Here is a 15407-nt window from a genome sequence, read left to right as displayed (position 1 = left end):
TAGATTTAGATCATTTGAAATGTTTTTACATTTCACTAGGGTGTCCTAGAGAGATGTGGGTAAACTGGACCCTGTCATCTCTGAACCCAGACACGAATCGTGTGTGCACTGACAATCTGTCACGAGATGAGAGACTACTATGTGTGCCATCCAGAACAGAAGGTGCCCTAAAGATATGTACCTGACCTTAGTACCGTGGGGCCTTTTGTTGGGTGATTCTTCTTCTGTTAGACTATTTGAACTGTCATTGGTTGAACTGCATTCCAACTGTATTCCAAAACTGTTTACATTCCAAGGGTCCAAAGGTTGGGTGCTCACTCAAGTCATCACATTATGTCATAGCACCGACTCTTCTCTGACTGACCTTTCATCTAGATCACTGTAATAGTGAAAATGAAAGCAAACATCTTGTCCAGGTATCTAGAGGATAACCAACCACATGCCCATCTATTCGGAAAATTGATACATTTGTGTTCTTCTGAGTTTCAAAGTCGTGCAGTGTTTTTGTCCTTTAATGCTCCCTCTTCCTTGGGAGGTGACCTGGCTGCTCTGAGCTGAGGGACTTTAATATGCTGCAAGCTTCCACTCCCACATGACTACACACTACCCATTCTTTCTCCCAGTATGGTAACCAGCCCCAGCTAAAATTAGGGCCCTTCACAGTGGTGACTGGGGATATGGAATGTAAGAGGATTGTTTCAGCTTCATAAACCAGTCATAATTCAACCCTTATAATATATAACCTACACTGAATTTGGACTACCAGCAAGGTGCCTTTGCTCTTACTGCTGAGAATCAATTATACCTACATAAAGACATACTCATCTATTCACTTTAATCTATTACGTCGATACATGGCGGCATGGCTATTCACTCTATAATCTATAATCTATTCGATCTATGCATGGCAGCGTGTAACATTCTGCCTGTATGAAGGTCCAGGCTTCTAACATCAAATCAAATTGTATTTGTCACATGCGCCGAATACAACAGGTGTAGACTTTACCGTGAAATGCGTACTTACGAGCTCTTTCCCAATTATGTTAAAAAATAAGAAATATTTTAAATGATAACACCAGAGGAATAAAGACCACCTGAATGCGGCTATATACAGGGAGTACCATATCTCGTACCATACATCTCTATGAACGAAAATGAACTGACCCTTATCTGGAGTCTAGACAGCAGGACGAGAATGAAAGTCATAAATACTCTTCTGATTGGGGATGGTCAATTAGAAGTCCCTCCCTCTATCACTTTTTTTTTCGTAGCGTCAAGCGCGTAGAGTGGGGAGGCGCTGCGTCTATTGCAGTGCGCGGCATTTCATTTCTACCCTTCTTTGCTCGGAGTTTTGTCGGGTATCAGCTGCTAGTAATTTGGGCAAGCCATGGCTGGATACTTGAAGGTCCTCAGCTCTCTATCTAGGTCGGCGGCCACTTTCTCCAAAAACCCCGCGGTACTCGCGCCAGCTGCAACCTTCCAGAGTTTGCAACAGAGGAACTGTGAGTTTTGAGCAAAATGTCCGATCTTTAACATGGTTACATGATATTTTACAAAATCATACAGAAAGTGAATGTATAATGCCTAACGCAAAACCCCGTCAAATAACGTTGGCCTATTCACTGTGTGGAAGCTAGCCATAGACGGAAGAGGAAGCGAGGCTTCCCACTCATTTTTTCTGGTTCATATGTGTGAACTAAGAAAGTAGACCAGCCCAAGCTTAGCTAGTAGTCTAGCTTTCTCGCCGTTACTTTTAGCTAGGCATCATCTTGCGCCACATTTGGACAGTTTTGGATTGTTTGTTGGTGAAGTAACTGTTGCTACCATAATGAAATATTCGTCAGTTCGCTAAATTATCCCATTAATGCAGAGTCCCACATTTGCTCGGTGAATGGAGCTAGGTATCGTTAGTTGTCACAAAATGAACTCCCCTCGCAAGCAAAGTCAGCTGCCTTCCCTAGAAACCGCTAGCGAGGGGAAGATAAGAGGGTCGAGGGAGATTTCTTTGTCTGCGTCACTATTGGCCATAAAAATAAATCACATTTGCTTTGGCCTAAAAAGTAGAGTGAATGTACATACTATTAAATAGGCTGATTTATTTAACAGTATATCTCGAGATTGGTGTAAAATACTCTAAATAGTTTCATCTAAAATGTGACCATTTCCATTCGCCACGCAACCAAACCAATTGGCAGCAATTGAATCGAAGACTCCAAGCCACCTGCCCATGCCAATCATGCATGTGAGCTGTGTAAACACGCTGTAGAAATGTGTCAATCAATTAGAAATAGTGAATATACATTGATACAATTGTCTCCAAACAGTTTTCAAAAGTTTACACCTCCATTGTTTGAGCGCTAGCTACTTTTTTTGCTAAGAAACTTCCACAAGGTCAGCCTATAGTGGGACGCTCTGCAATGGCTGCCACAAGTGTTCAATGGCCCACCAAATCCTATTTTCTGCAGCAGCATAACTAAATCATGTCTGAACTGTGGAGTCGATCTAGGAAGCTGTTTTACACGCACTGTAAAAATACATTTGACCCTCTTTGTCCTCTTATATAACCTTCCAGAATAACTTTCAAATTAGAAAGTCCAAAATATGGTATTTAGGCTAGCTGTTTTGTTAGATAGCTTTAAGGCCTATAATGCCCTGCCCCCTCTATTTGACTTTGAAGGACTGTAGAAAGTAGCAGGTCAATTGAAGGGCAGTTCGTCTTCCCCAGTCTGCACATTCTACAGTCAGCTGTCTCTGAATCATGATCCTGATATTCACCGGATTGCAGAAGTCACTGATTGTGTTTGTATAAGGTTATGTGAGGATTGAATCAAATTGAGGGGCTCTAGATAGTTTCAAGGCTTTGGTCCTGTTAAAGCAACACACTATCCAGTCACATACCCTTGTGGTTAAGGACAGATGTAAAATAAAAAATTTAAAAGATATAACAATGATCATGAATGGAAAATGTTTCAAAATATGGGGTATTTTTTTGGGTCATTGTATTTTGGTGTGACATTATTTGACACATTTTCATGTCTTGGGACCAATGTTTTTCTGCCTGGTCATGCAATACAGATCATTGATATAAGATGTTAGTTTAAAAGTTGAGTGATATAAATAATACAGAAAATGGAGTCATAGTGGCACATGTTTTGGTCATATTTCTGTACCATACACAATCCCTTCAAATCAATGACTACTTTCATTTGCTAATTTAATGTGTCTTAGAGTAGCCAAGTGCAGTTATGAACATAGGGCCTACATTTTAGTAATATGGTTTAAAATGACCATAAACACAATCATAACAGATTTTAACTAGCAGAATATGCATAGCGAAGGTGTTGACCTTCGAAAAGTTCAGCTGTCACTACATATTCCACTTAGCTGTTAGAAACGGCATATAATCAATCACCTTTCACCCATCCCCCTACAGACTGATGTCTGCAGGTAATTTGATCTATACTGCTTGTGCAGATGGATTTAGGTGTTCTGTAATTTAGCCAAAATCATCAGCTTTAAAAAAAAAAAAAATAAAATGAGTGAGTTTATTTTTTATTTTTTTATAGGGACAGTGCACATTAATCAATGTTTCAGTAAAAGTGACTGTTTTAGCCAGCTGGCTTTAAAAATATATATATATCTCTACCCATTATACATTGCAGCAAGACACAGCTGGGGGGGTAAATCTTTCTCATTCAGGCTTCACCTGGTGTCTGTATGCTTTTCACACCTGGTAAACTTGTGCTCAAAACACATCTGAGTTCTGCTACGTGTTCACTACGGTATTATAAAGGATAACCTAATCCTTGCCTATCACAATTGGCTCTTCACGCAAAGTAAACTATTGTCTCTCAATGGATGAAGCTAACAGGCTTGCGGGAGAAAGAATTAGGCGATCAGTCAGTATATATACCCAGGTCGTTGCTTGCGGGCAAGGTTAGCCTATATGGGCCTTGTTTTACAGTCTCTTTTGCTGCGGGGGTTTGTTCATGTCCAACTGAGTTGTGAGTAGGTTGTTTTGACAGGTACATAGTTGCAGTAAAGGTCTCATGTTCGTGTGTATACTTGGTATCAAGGTTGTCATACAGCATAGATCCACGTGATGGTGTTATTTCATCATTCCGCTGGATACCGCCATTTTGTTTCTCAAGTATAAACACTATTCTTGGATGTCATGGGGAGCAGTGGAAGCATAGACTTGGCAGGAACATTAGAAAGTCACTTGATTCCCTGCACCGCCCCTCTTCCACTCTGTCTCCACTGCATGGTCTAGCTGGGAGAGTGGTTGAGGGCCTGCCTTCTCCCAGGGACACTAAAGGGCAGAGCAGTGTGGGAGCAGAGACTTGTTTTACTAGATAATTGGACTACTAGTCTGGGTGAATCAAAGGGAAAGATTCATGGCAGCTACAGATGAATGAAAATAGAAATGTCTTGCTGTCAATATTCTGTATGTATTGGCATGAAGAGAGCTGAATATGTTACTGTCCATGGAGAGGTGAAGCCATGAAGTCTAAATGAAAGTGCAGTCTCTTTGTAGGATGAGGTGACTTTGATCACACGACTCCCCTAATTTAGAACCAACTGTTTCTTGAACCCTCACAAACGGCATGAGCCTATTCAGGGAACATCTCCTGAGACCTTTAGACGCCGTATAGGCTATTCATAGAGACCATGTCAAACAAAATATTCCAGTATGTAGTATTGGTTGTCATAGTTCTTCGGGAGCCATGTTGCCAGTCAAACAGATGTATTATTGTTATATATAATTGTATGTCGTAATAAGCTATAATCAGTGACTGGTTGCTCAGCCGTTTTTGTGGTGAAAACACGCTAACGTGCTCCTTACTAATGTGTGTAGGTCACAATTGTGACGACAGGCAGTCTCCATTTAATGTACATTTTCTTTTTATTTTGGACAGATGGGGACAAGCGCATCAAGGTGTCCCAGCCTGTGGTGGAGATGGATGGAGATGAGATGACCAGGATCATCTGGGAGTTCATCAAAGAGAAGGTGCTGAACTTGGAGGGGAGGGGGACGACAGTGGTGTCTGTGTAGATTCAGAGTGAATGAGTATGTGCCTGAGTGTAAGGAGATTGTCTGTATGATGTGGGAGGAGGGTTTTTTGTAAGTTTTGTCACCCATTGGCTACTCACCTCTGGAGAGAGCAGATGGCTCAGTCTGAACATGGAGCTTCATGGGAGAAAAGAACATTACCTTTTTTTTCTGACAATTTTAAATGTGTATTGTCCCCCACGTAAAACAATATCACACTATACATGAATGAAGATATGATTATTACATCTATCAATAGATATGGTGCAATCTATATTGCATTAAGTTATAGTATTTTTAAAGATTGTTCTTGTAAACATTACTGTTTTTGTATTTGACCTTTTAACTAGGCAAGTCAGTTAAGAACAAATTCTTATTTATGATGACTGCCTAACCCGGGCGACACTGGGCCAATTGTGCTCTGCCCTGTGGGACTCCCAATCACGTCCGGTTGTAATACAGCCTGGAATTCTGACCCTTATGTGCTTGGACTGGGGTGCGTCCATTGACTAAAGCACGTCCATTCTAAGTTCACTGACATAAACAGTGTCTGAAATCCTGTAGAGCATTTGACAATGTAAAGAAAGAATGAGTTCTGATTCCTGTCACTATGTTCTGCTTTTCCAGCTCATCCTCTCCAATGTGGATGTGGAGCTGAAGTACTACGACCTGGGTCTGCCATACCGTGACCAGACTGACGACCAGGTCACCATCGACTCTGCCATTGCCACCCAGAAGTACCATGTCGCTGTTAAATGTGCCACCATCACTCCTGACGAACAAAGAGTAGAAGGTAATTGAATAGCATATAAGCAGTGTTTTTATATTTTGCTATAAAGGTTTAATTCCCTCTCCAAATGCTCCCTTTAAGGGTCGCTTGGCTTAGAGAGCAATCACACATTACACTATTTTTGTAGTTAACCCGACAATAGGAACCTATGGTTGGTGTTTTAAATGTTGATGTTTTGTGAGAACTGTCATTTACCATCAGAGTTCAAACTGAAAAAGATGTGGAAGAGCCCCAATGGAACCATCAGGAACATCCTGGGAGGCACAGTCTTCCGTGAGCCAATCATCTGCAAGAACATTCCCAGGCTTGTTCCAGGTTGGACACAGCCCATCACCATTGGCAGACATGCCTTTGGGGACCAGGTCAGTTCCTTCTAAATTGGAGCCATTTTAATATTTGTATCTTCATTGTGTTATTTGTAACCGATACATTGTTTTACAGTACAGAGCAACAGACTTTGTTGTCAGCCAACCAGGCACTTTCAAGATGGTCTTCTCTCCTACTGATGGGAGCAAAGGCCAGGAGTGGGAGGTCTACAAGTTCCCTGGAGGTGGCTGTGGAATGGGCATGTACAACACAGATGAGGTGAGTTCAGCAATGTGGTTTGTTTTGCCAACTAGATATATTGTATTATAATTTGTCACACTATTATTTTGCCACATATTTTTCCCTTCGTGAAATTATAGCAGTAGTGAATGGAGTGAGTTGGCCTCCTGTAAACATGCCTTAATACTCTTTGTTTGCCATCACAAGCAGGATTTTGTTTGATTTTATGCCGTCAGAGGTCATGTGGCAGACTTTCAACTTGTCTAGTGGAAATGGAAGTGTGAATTGGGGGCTAGTTGAGGGTTAAGAGGTAGAAGGTTGTTAACCTCTTACTGCTGCTCATATGACCTACATGTTACGCTAGTGGAGACCTTTGTACACTTTCTATCCCATCAGTCTATTTCAGGCTTTGCACATAGCTGCTTCCAGTACGCCATTGGCAAGAAGTGGCCCCTCTATCTGAGCACCAAGAACACCATTCTCAAAGCTTATGATGGCAGATTCAAGGACATCTTTGAGGAAATCTACCAGGCGTTAGTATTTGTTGCTTTTTATGATCTCATTAGCTTCAACATCTATTGGGCTGTGGTCCTGGATACTGATTGGTTGAAACAGGATTCTAGACCTGTGAATATAAAACAATTGGGCAGTGAAATACCAGTACCTCAGCCATGCACACTTTATTAACTAAAGTCTAATATTGGATTTCTAGCATATTGGCCACTATAAACTGGGTGGTTTGAGCTCTGAATGCTAATTGGCTAAAAGCTGTGGTATATCAGACTGTATACCACGGGTATGACCAAACATTTGTTTTTACTGCTCTACTTATGTTGGTAACCAGCTTATAATAGCAATAAGGCACCTTGACCTCGGGGCTATGTGATATAGAGCAGAGGCGTTATAATGCTCTATTTACTGAGATTCTGAAATGCTATTTGGCATCAGTAGACATCATGCAAAACTACAAATTCCTGCAAGCTCCTGCATGTCATATTTTAGCTGACACCTTTGCCCACAGGTTTTGTGTCTGTTTAAAACTTGCACAACACAGTTCACAGAATTTTCCATTTAAAGAAATGTTGCCAATTTATTCATTACTACATTTAACTATGTGATGTCAGCTGATCTTTGAGATTCTTACTTTTGCCTCGATTCGGCGGTCTCGTCCAGATCTTCATGGAATTTGTAGTTCTTTATGATAGCCACATTAGTGGCTAATTAGCATTTCATTTTGGGGGATGGGTAAATACAGGCAACTATATTGAAAAGTCACATTTTCCTAGATTGACATGGTTATCAAAACGTCACGCCAGGGTAAGCCTACACGACACCCAGCCCTTATTTGAAGTGTTTCTGAAGTTCCCTATGGGGAAAGATGAATGGTGGAAAGACCATTGGAACCATTTCCCTGTTTGACCTCTATGTTTTGTGGGTATTATGACTCATACGGTGGTGCTCTATATACACTGTGGCTAAGGGCTGTATCCAAGCACTCTGCATTGCATCGTGCGAAAAGAACATACCTTAGCTGTGCTATATACCACACCCCCTCGGGTTTTATTGCTTAAAAATACTCCTTAGGGCTCTTAGCCACAACGTGAATGCCTGGATACAGCCCTTAGCTGTGGTATATTGACCATATAACACAAAACCCCAAGGTGCCTTACTGCTTAAACTTGTTGCCAACATAAATATAACAGTAAACAAGTAGTTTTGTGCCATACCAAGGGGTATATTGTTTGTTATACACCCAGCTGGAATGCTGCTTCAGCATCCAGGACCCAAATTACCCAGGTTATGTTTAATGCAGTGCTCTCACACTACCATGTGTTTTGTGTCCATAGGAATTACAAGCCAGAGTTTGACAAGCTGAAGATCTGGTACGAGCACAGGCTCATTGATGACATGGTTGCCCAGGTGCTGAAGTCCGATGGTGCCTTCGTGTGGGCCTGCAAGAACTACGATGGAGATGTACAGTCTGACATCCTGGCTCAGGGTGAGGGATTAGGAACACCTCAGTCTAATTTCAAATGGAATAGAAATTATGATCCAAATGTTGAGTGCCGTAGAGATTAGATTAAGAGTCCTATATCAGACTATGGGTGATGGACATACTATTTGGGCTCCGTAGGTTTCGGCTCTCTGGGTCTGATGACGTCAGTGCTGGTATGTCCCGATGGTAAGACCATTGAGGCTGAGGCAGCCCACGGCACAGTGACCAGACACTACCGCGAGCACCAGAAGGTTAGACTCATTCTACTAACTTTCATTACAGCCCAAGATTCATATTTCGAGAAGCATAAATCATCTTCCGTGGTACGTACACCAGTCCAATTTCAGTGGCTCTATTTGAATGTCTTTTATGTGAACAGTGTCATCTTGTGGTGGACAATATGCTGCCAGAATGACTTCATAGGATGAAGGAAATGATCCATCAACATGGGATTATTGGAGTTATGTTGTCCATGCTTTTACATAATCTGTAAAGTATCTGTATTTCCACTGGTAAACTGTAACCTAACTTTATCCCTTCTGTATCCACCTTTAGGGAAACCCGACCAGTACCAACCCCATTGCCAGCATCTTTGCCTGGACCAGAGGGCTTGAGCATCGGGGTAAACTTGATGGGAACCCTGACCTGATCAAGTATGAAATTAATGCATTGTGTCATTTTTTTAAACTAATATTGTCACTAACTATATAATGGTGTACTGTCCCAGTGTCCTATTCCATTGGGGCAGCAGGGTAGCCTAGTGGTTAGAGCGTTAGACTAGTAACTGAAAGGTTGCAAGTTCGAATCCCCGAGCTGACATGGTACAAATCTGTCCTTCTGCCCCTGAACAGGCAGTTAACCCACTGTTCCTAGGCCGTCATTGAAAATAAGAATTTGTTCTTAACTGACTTGCCTAGTTAAATGAAGGTAAAATAAATAAATTGGTGTTTGCCAGGAAATTGGCAGTGTTTTTATATTCACAAGCCAATTGTTTTGCCCATTACTGAATCTTGTCTGTTTGACCTGCAGGTTCGCCCTGACTCTGGAGAAGGTATGTGTGGAGACCGTTGAGAGTGGTGTTATGACTAAGGACCTCGCCGGCTGCATTCACGGACTTTCCAAGTGAGCTCCTTACTCTTGCGTTGACAAAATTCTTGATCTAACATGTTCATTAATGCATGGATTGTATTATAATCGAGGGGGGGGTTCCTATTTCCTTATTGGAAGTTTGCATGATTCTGTCTCAGGGACAGGGTCCTGACTGAGGACTGAGTAACTTATGTTCTGATCTGTGATTACAGATGCAAGCTGAATGTACACTACGTCAACACTGAGGACTTCCTGGATGCCATCAAGAACAACCTGGACAAAGCCCTGGGCAAATGAAGGATTTAAATTTGGAGTACAGCTAGCCTGCAAATGACAAATGTCATTTTGTTTTTGTACCTCGTTTTTAATTTAGGTCAAGATATCCACATGCGTATTGTCTGAAGGAAGAAGTCATCTGTAGAGCATTATTCAGTGTACCCGATTAGGTCCTTCTATTCAGAGCTCTGTTCCATCTAGCACTCCTTCAACCTTCTTTCCCCATGTCTCCGAGGTTATATTTATATGTGAAGTACTGTATTATACCTTGGAAGAAACTTGAAGGCCATGTCAAGAATATTTGCTAATAAATCTTCCTTGTTGGATCCTATGCTTGTGTTCTGCCTCCATTTTAATCTTGTAAGATAAAGTGCACACTGATTTTAAAGTTTTAAAATAAATTTATTATTTTACAGTATTGTCTGGTACACATTTTAAAATTTCTATCAACAGCATATTTCCACACCAATGTGTAACACAGAAAGCCATTCAAGTTCCAGATCTTGTTTTTTTTTCTCCATTTGTTTCATCACTAGAGGTGTTTGTTATCCCCCACAAAAATGAGCATTTTGTATATTAAGCACACTATATCAACATTGTGTATGGATACCATAATGGTGTTACAACAAATGGCTGCTTCAGACAAGAGGCCATGTCTGTGGCAAATCTACCCGATAGTCACAAACTGAACTTTCCCTCTACTCAGACTGGCAGGTACTACAACAGCCCTATCTATGCCTTACTTTGAGACTGCATCACTGCAATGTTGTATACTACATCTCTTAATGTACGTAGGCCTATGTATGCAGCAATTCAGCTTTTAGCTGCAAATGTGTACAATTCAAAATAAACCTTGCATATATATATATACCTAGTTTGCAGGTGGTTTTAAAGCGAAGCACAGGGGGAAACAATATATAGGGAATTTCCCAAGTCATTTTCTGCTCGGTCTGTGGCCCTGTCACATGTTGGGAGGTTGTTGTTCATCACTTTAGACCAGTGTGTAGCATGATGGATGGCACAGTCCTGGAGACACAAGGGCACTTTATTTCTGTCTAAAGTTTTTTAGGACAGATCCTGTTGCGATTCACCCATCAAAACCACAATGAGTATGCAGGGGCTGTGTTTGCGTTTGAGAAATGTTGCAGTCTGTTCCATAAAGGCTTGCATGAATTGTGAAGGATCCTAAGAAAACTGCACTAGTGTCTTCTCAGTGGTAATCGTTTGGAAAAATCTACTGGGGGAGCATGAAGCATAAAAAGTAATTGCATGAAGTCTGCTATTGGGGGACGTGAAATTAAATGTCCCAGCTCTACAAAGCGGAGAGTGGGTGCCTCTAGACTTCTATTGCCCTCAGCTGTAGGCTTTGGCAATGTGGCCCAACATTGGTCAGATTCTTTGGCACATGGTGGCTACATCAGAAGGTCAATTCGAACATATTTTATTTTGCTTTTAGCTCACTTAAAGATGTGGGCTGCATCAGTAGAATTATTTAACTTGGGATCAATAACAAAATGTCTGCCAATGCAGACACTTCAAATCAAGCTAGTAACATGGGGCCATAAAGTGATGACGTGCAGAACCAGCCAACTCGAGGAGTCTGAATGACACTGGCCGAATGATTCTTTCTGCACATTTCAAATACAACAGAATATGAAATGAGCATCCTATGTTATCTAAACCTAGAACTGTAGTTGAAACTACTCACAGTATAAAAGTAAAACAGAGAAGTAAATAAAAATAAAAGTTGGTTGGCTAACCATCATGAGAACTGCTTGAATGTTATCAGCTTTGGTAAGTGACGTGAACAGAGGACACATTTACTTGACTGGCTTGTATGCATTGTTATATATGTTAATAAAAGCAATAATACTCAGCTGTATTCTAATTTACCCACACAGACTTACTGGGGGATGGCTCTGAATGAGTAAGTGCATTTTACTATTACATTTTAGTCATTTAGCAGACACTCTTGTCCAGAGCGATTTACAGTAGTGAGTGACTTACAGTAGTGAGTGATTACATTTTCGTACTGGTCCGCCGTGGAAATTGATCCCACAATCCTGGTGTTGCAAGTACCGTACGCAACCAACTGAGCCACGTCGGTACCATATGGGTGTTTCCCTACAAAGTGTGCTTACAGAGTTAGGCCACCTCTGGGGATGTATGTTGAGTATGTCTCTCCCAGAGGTTTGGATGATGGTTTATTTTCAGATATGACCCCTTTTTCCTGTGAACACTACATTTATCAATCACAATGTTGTGGCAGCTAGAGCTGAAGTCACATTTCAGCACAAAACAAACAGACCGATGAGAAATCTACAATCCCAAATGACCTGTCTCTTACTCCCAATGAATGCCGGAGCGAGAGAACAGATTCCAGTGTATACGAATGGGCAGACTCCACCACTTTATATCATGCCCTTACAGTGAGTAAAAGCTCATCACATTGCTGTCAGCTGCTAGTGGCACTAACTTCCTTTATTAGTTTACATTTCTACTCAATATGGGGTCTTTTAATCATTCATGCAGTTTTGTAGCGCCCTGCACCCTTGGCGTAGCTGCTATAATACTCAATTTCAGACAGTTTAGCGATGTCTGGTGTGTTGTTACTGGCCAGGTTCTCTCGTTCACTGAATTCAAAGTTGTCTTCGTCATAGTCCTCCTGGTTCTCTATGTCAGGGGGGGCTGAGGAAGGAAATACACAGACACACACATGAGCCCATCCTGTCGACACACACACACACGAACATACGAGCCCATCCTGTCTACACAACCACACACCCCCACACACACAGCTACTCCCGGCCTCATAGAGGACAGTACAGTGCTCCCCTGCCTCCCTATCCCTCTCTACCGATAGAGACCGGCATGTCTAGTCCAAGCACTTCTATATTTGCGAAACACAGAGGGAGGGGAGTGGAAGAGAAGCACCAAAACACTTGTCAGTAGATTACATACATGCTGAGTTAAAGTGCATTAAGGGCAGACTGACTAAAAACACAATGAAACACAGAGCCCACTGAAATGTCTAGTGTATAAACATTCTATCCCAAGAAACAAAAATCACATAACTGAATTAGCTAATTCAAGATCAAATCATAAATAACAAGGTACATAACTGAAGAATAGTATCAATGAATATTGTTAGTCACCTTGTCCGTCTGGTGAAGCGTCCAGGATGCCGTGTTTGACCTTCATGTGTCGGCTCAGATTGCCCTTCAGGTTGAACTTGCTGGAGCAGTAAGGACACTTGAAGGGCTTGCTGCCAGCGTGGAGGTGCATGTGGCCCAGGAGGTTGTACATTCTGTTGAAAGATTTGCCACACACCTGGAACACAAGAGAACAACACTCAATCTCAACACTCTAGAAGCAGTGGAACTCAACCCATGCTGTCTATAGAGAGCTCTTCTGACCTTGCATTTGAAAGGCTTGACAGGCAGGTGGACGATCATGTGTGTTTTGAGGGTCTGTTTCTGGACAAAGGTCTTGAAGCAGACGTGACACTGGAAGGGCCTGATGCTGGCGTGGATCAGCATGTGCCTCTTGAGGTTAGCAGAAAGGGTGAACTCCCGGGCACACACATCACATTTGAATTCCTTCATACTCTGGGAAAATAAAGAGGATTGGCTCTTTAATTAATTTGGTTGAATAAAGTTGGGTTTATTGTTGATAAACAGCAAGTTACGGTTTGAACAGCAAGTTGCACGTTGAAATTAACACTAAGATTGGTGGTTGTTATAGTAATTTATCAGACAATCAAGCTTTCACACAAAAACACACAGACATCATAGGTCAAGAGGTGTAACTGCTGTAGGGTAGATGTGAAATCCTTGCATAATGGCAGCAACTTGATACATACACGTTAGCACCACCAAGTGTTGGCTCTCTAAGCTTGTGATCCTCTCACAATATGGAAAGGTGCATGAGTAGTATTGAAAAGCATGTTAAAACATTAACATGAATGTTTGGATACACCTACATTTTGATGAACGCTAAAAAAGAAATCTAATTGTTTGTGACAATATCTGTAAGCCAATATTTAAGTAAATGCCCTGTCAATGTGACACTACAATTTCTCCGACTGAGGCTCTACGCCTAGGATGAATCAGTGTAGAGATCAGAGCAGTGGAGGCTGCTGAGGGGAGGATGGCTCATAATAATGGCTGGAACGAAGCTAATGGAATGGCATCAAACCTTGTGTTTGATGTATTTGATACCATTCCACCTATTCCACTCCAGTCATTACCACGAGCCCGTCCTCCCTAATTAAGGTGCCACCAACCTCCTGTGGATCAAAGCATAGAATGTAGCATCAGACATGAAGGGTGGTATGTGTTTGTATGACAACACACAGCACAAAGCACATGCTGGATTAGGTCAAACCAAACATAACAAACCAAGCATTTTGAAGGCTATGTTTACATTGCAACTGGTTCAGGCAATAGGAATAACAGCCTTTAGGTATTTTGATATACCTCTGAGTTCACCTAACCCTGTCTGTCTCTGCCTGTTAATTAATTCAAGTTACTGGGAATTCATAGAAACAGCTCAGAGAGTGTTGTTCAGTGAGAAGCATGCTATGGATGTTTTCTCAGAGTTTATCGCATCAATCAAGAAATGTGTGATTCATAAGAAGCGGAGATCTTGATGACCTTCTAGAGCTGGTGTGACCCCTGGGTGACCCTGTGAGAGCCTGGACTACCCTGATACTCTGAGCTGGAGTTAGAACAGGGGTTGGTACAGAATAATGTAATATATGGAATATCAAGTCAGTGGGGTTTTAGTACCTGGTCGGCGAGGGTCTGTGGTGTCAGTACCTTGTGAGTGAGGGAATGCTGCTTGAGGTGATGGATCTGGACAAACTCCATTCCACACTCTGGGCAGACGTAGGGCCTTACGTTCTGATGCTTCATGAGGTGGTTCTGCAGCTGGCTGCGGTAGGCAAAGGACTTGTTGCACTCAGTGCACTGGTAGGTGGTGGGGCCCTGGTGACTGGTCTGGTGGCGCTTCAGGTAGGCGTGGGTGGGGAACTCCATGGCACACTGGGAACACACATGGCAGTGGCCGTTTTCGTGTTTGTTCTCGTGGGACCGGAGCTCGCTGGGGTAGGCAAAGCCTCGGCCACAGAAGCGGCAGCTGTAGGGCTTGACGTCCGAGTGCTGCAGCATGTGCCTCTTCAGGTGGCTGGTCTGGGTGAAGGCCTTCTTACACACGGTGCACTTGTGTGGCCGGGTGCCCTGGTGGGTGAGCAGGTGGGTCTGGAGGTGGCTGGGCTGCTTGAACAGCTTGCCGCAGTGCAGGCACTCATGGGGCTTAATGCCGTTGTGGCCCAGGATGTGGGTGACCAGGTTGTACTTGGAGGTATACGACTTCTCACACATGCGGCACTTCCATCTCTTCAGGCCCTCTCCCACATCCACACAGTAGGACTCATCTATCTGGACGTTGACGTCCAGCCGGTCGATCTGCATGCGCCTGGCTATCCCCTCAGCATCTGCAGCCCACAACATTCCCTGGCTGCCCTCGTCATAGTCCCCCACGGCCATGTCAGCAGACTCATAGGACACCTCGCTGGACTCAAAGTAGCGGTTCATAACGGGACTGGGACTGTGTCCCCTGTCTCCTCCAGTCTTGAGGTTCAACACTCCTTCTTC

The 15407-nt window shown here is 42.6% G+C and overlaps 2 protein-coding genes across 3 annotated transcripts in view; one reads left to right on the top strand and one right to left on the bottom strand.

The window, feature by feature from the left end:
* Positions 1-1301: 1301 nt before the first annotated feature.
* Positions 1302-10081, top strand: LOC118401209 (isocitrate dehydrogenase [NADP], mitochondrial-like). The gene is made up of 11 exons (XM_052474934.1): positions 1302-1502; positions 4920-5011; positions 5681-5846; positions 6045-6205; positions 6285-6428; positions 6786-6922; positions 8237-8388; positions 8524-8636; positions 8941-9038; positions 9415-9507; positions 9687-10081. The coding sequence occupies exons 1-11, from the start codon at positions 1388-1390 to the stop codon at positions 9769-9771; spliced, it is 1356 nt and encodes a 451-aa protein (XP_052330894.1). The 5' UTR covers positions 1302-1387; the 3' UTR covers positions 9772-10081.
* A 376-nt stretch (positions 10082-10457) lies between these two features.
* The window catches only part of LOC118401208 (zinc finger protein 710-like), a 7953-nt gene continuing 3003 nt past the window's right edge, over positions 10458-15407 (bottom strand). The window contains exons 2-5 of one of the 2 annotated variants that reach the window (XM_035798518.2): positions 14541-15407; positions 13167-13358; positions 12906-13080; positions 10458-12438 (exon numbers count right to left, since the gene is read on the bottom strand). The exon at positions 14541-15407 is cut by the window's right edge and continues 669 nt beyond it. In XM_035798518.2, coding sequence (XP_035654411.1) covers positions 12275-12438; positions 12906-13080; positions 13167-13358; positions 14541-15407 — 1398 coding nt within the window. In that variant the 3' untranslated portion in view covers positions 10458-12274. The remainder of the gene's footprint in view (positions 12439-12905; positions 13081-13166; positions 13359-14540) is intronic. The other variant, XM_035798519.2, reaches the window with a different exon arrangement.

Source organism: Oncorhynchus keta, chromosome 22, assembly GCF_023373465.1.
Source record: "Oncorhynchus keta strain PuntledgeMale-10-30-2019 chromosome 22, Oket_V2, whole genome shotgun sequence".
Taxonomy (NCBI): domain Eukaryota; kingdom Metazoa; phylum Chordata; class Actinopteri; order Salmoniformes; family Salmonidae; genus Oncorhynchus; species Oncorhynchus keta.
The sequence above is the reverse complement of the archived record's forward strand: the minus strand, read 5'-3'. Positions and strand labels throughout refer to the sequence as shown.

Coding starts and splice junctions, on each gene's coding strand:
- LOC118401209 (XM_052474934.1), top strand. CDS start 1,388: ATGGCTGGATACTTGAAGGTCCTCAGCTCTCTATCTAGGTCGGCGGCC. Junction 6,206..6,284: donor GACATGCCTTTGGGGACCAG/GTCAGTTCCTTC, acceptor ATTGTTTTACAG/TACAGAGCAACAGACTTTGT. Junction 8,389..8,523: donor GTCTGACATCCTGGCTCAGG/GTGAGGGATTAG, acceptor TGGGCTCCGTAG/GTTTCGGCTCTCTGGGTCTG.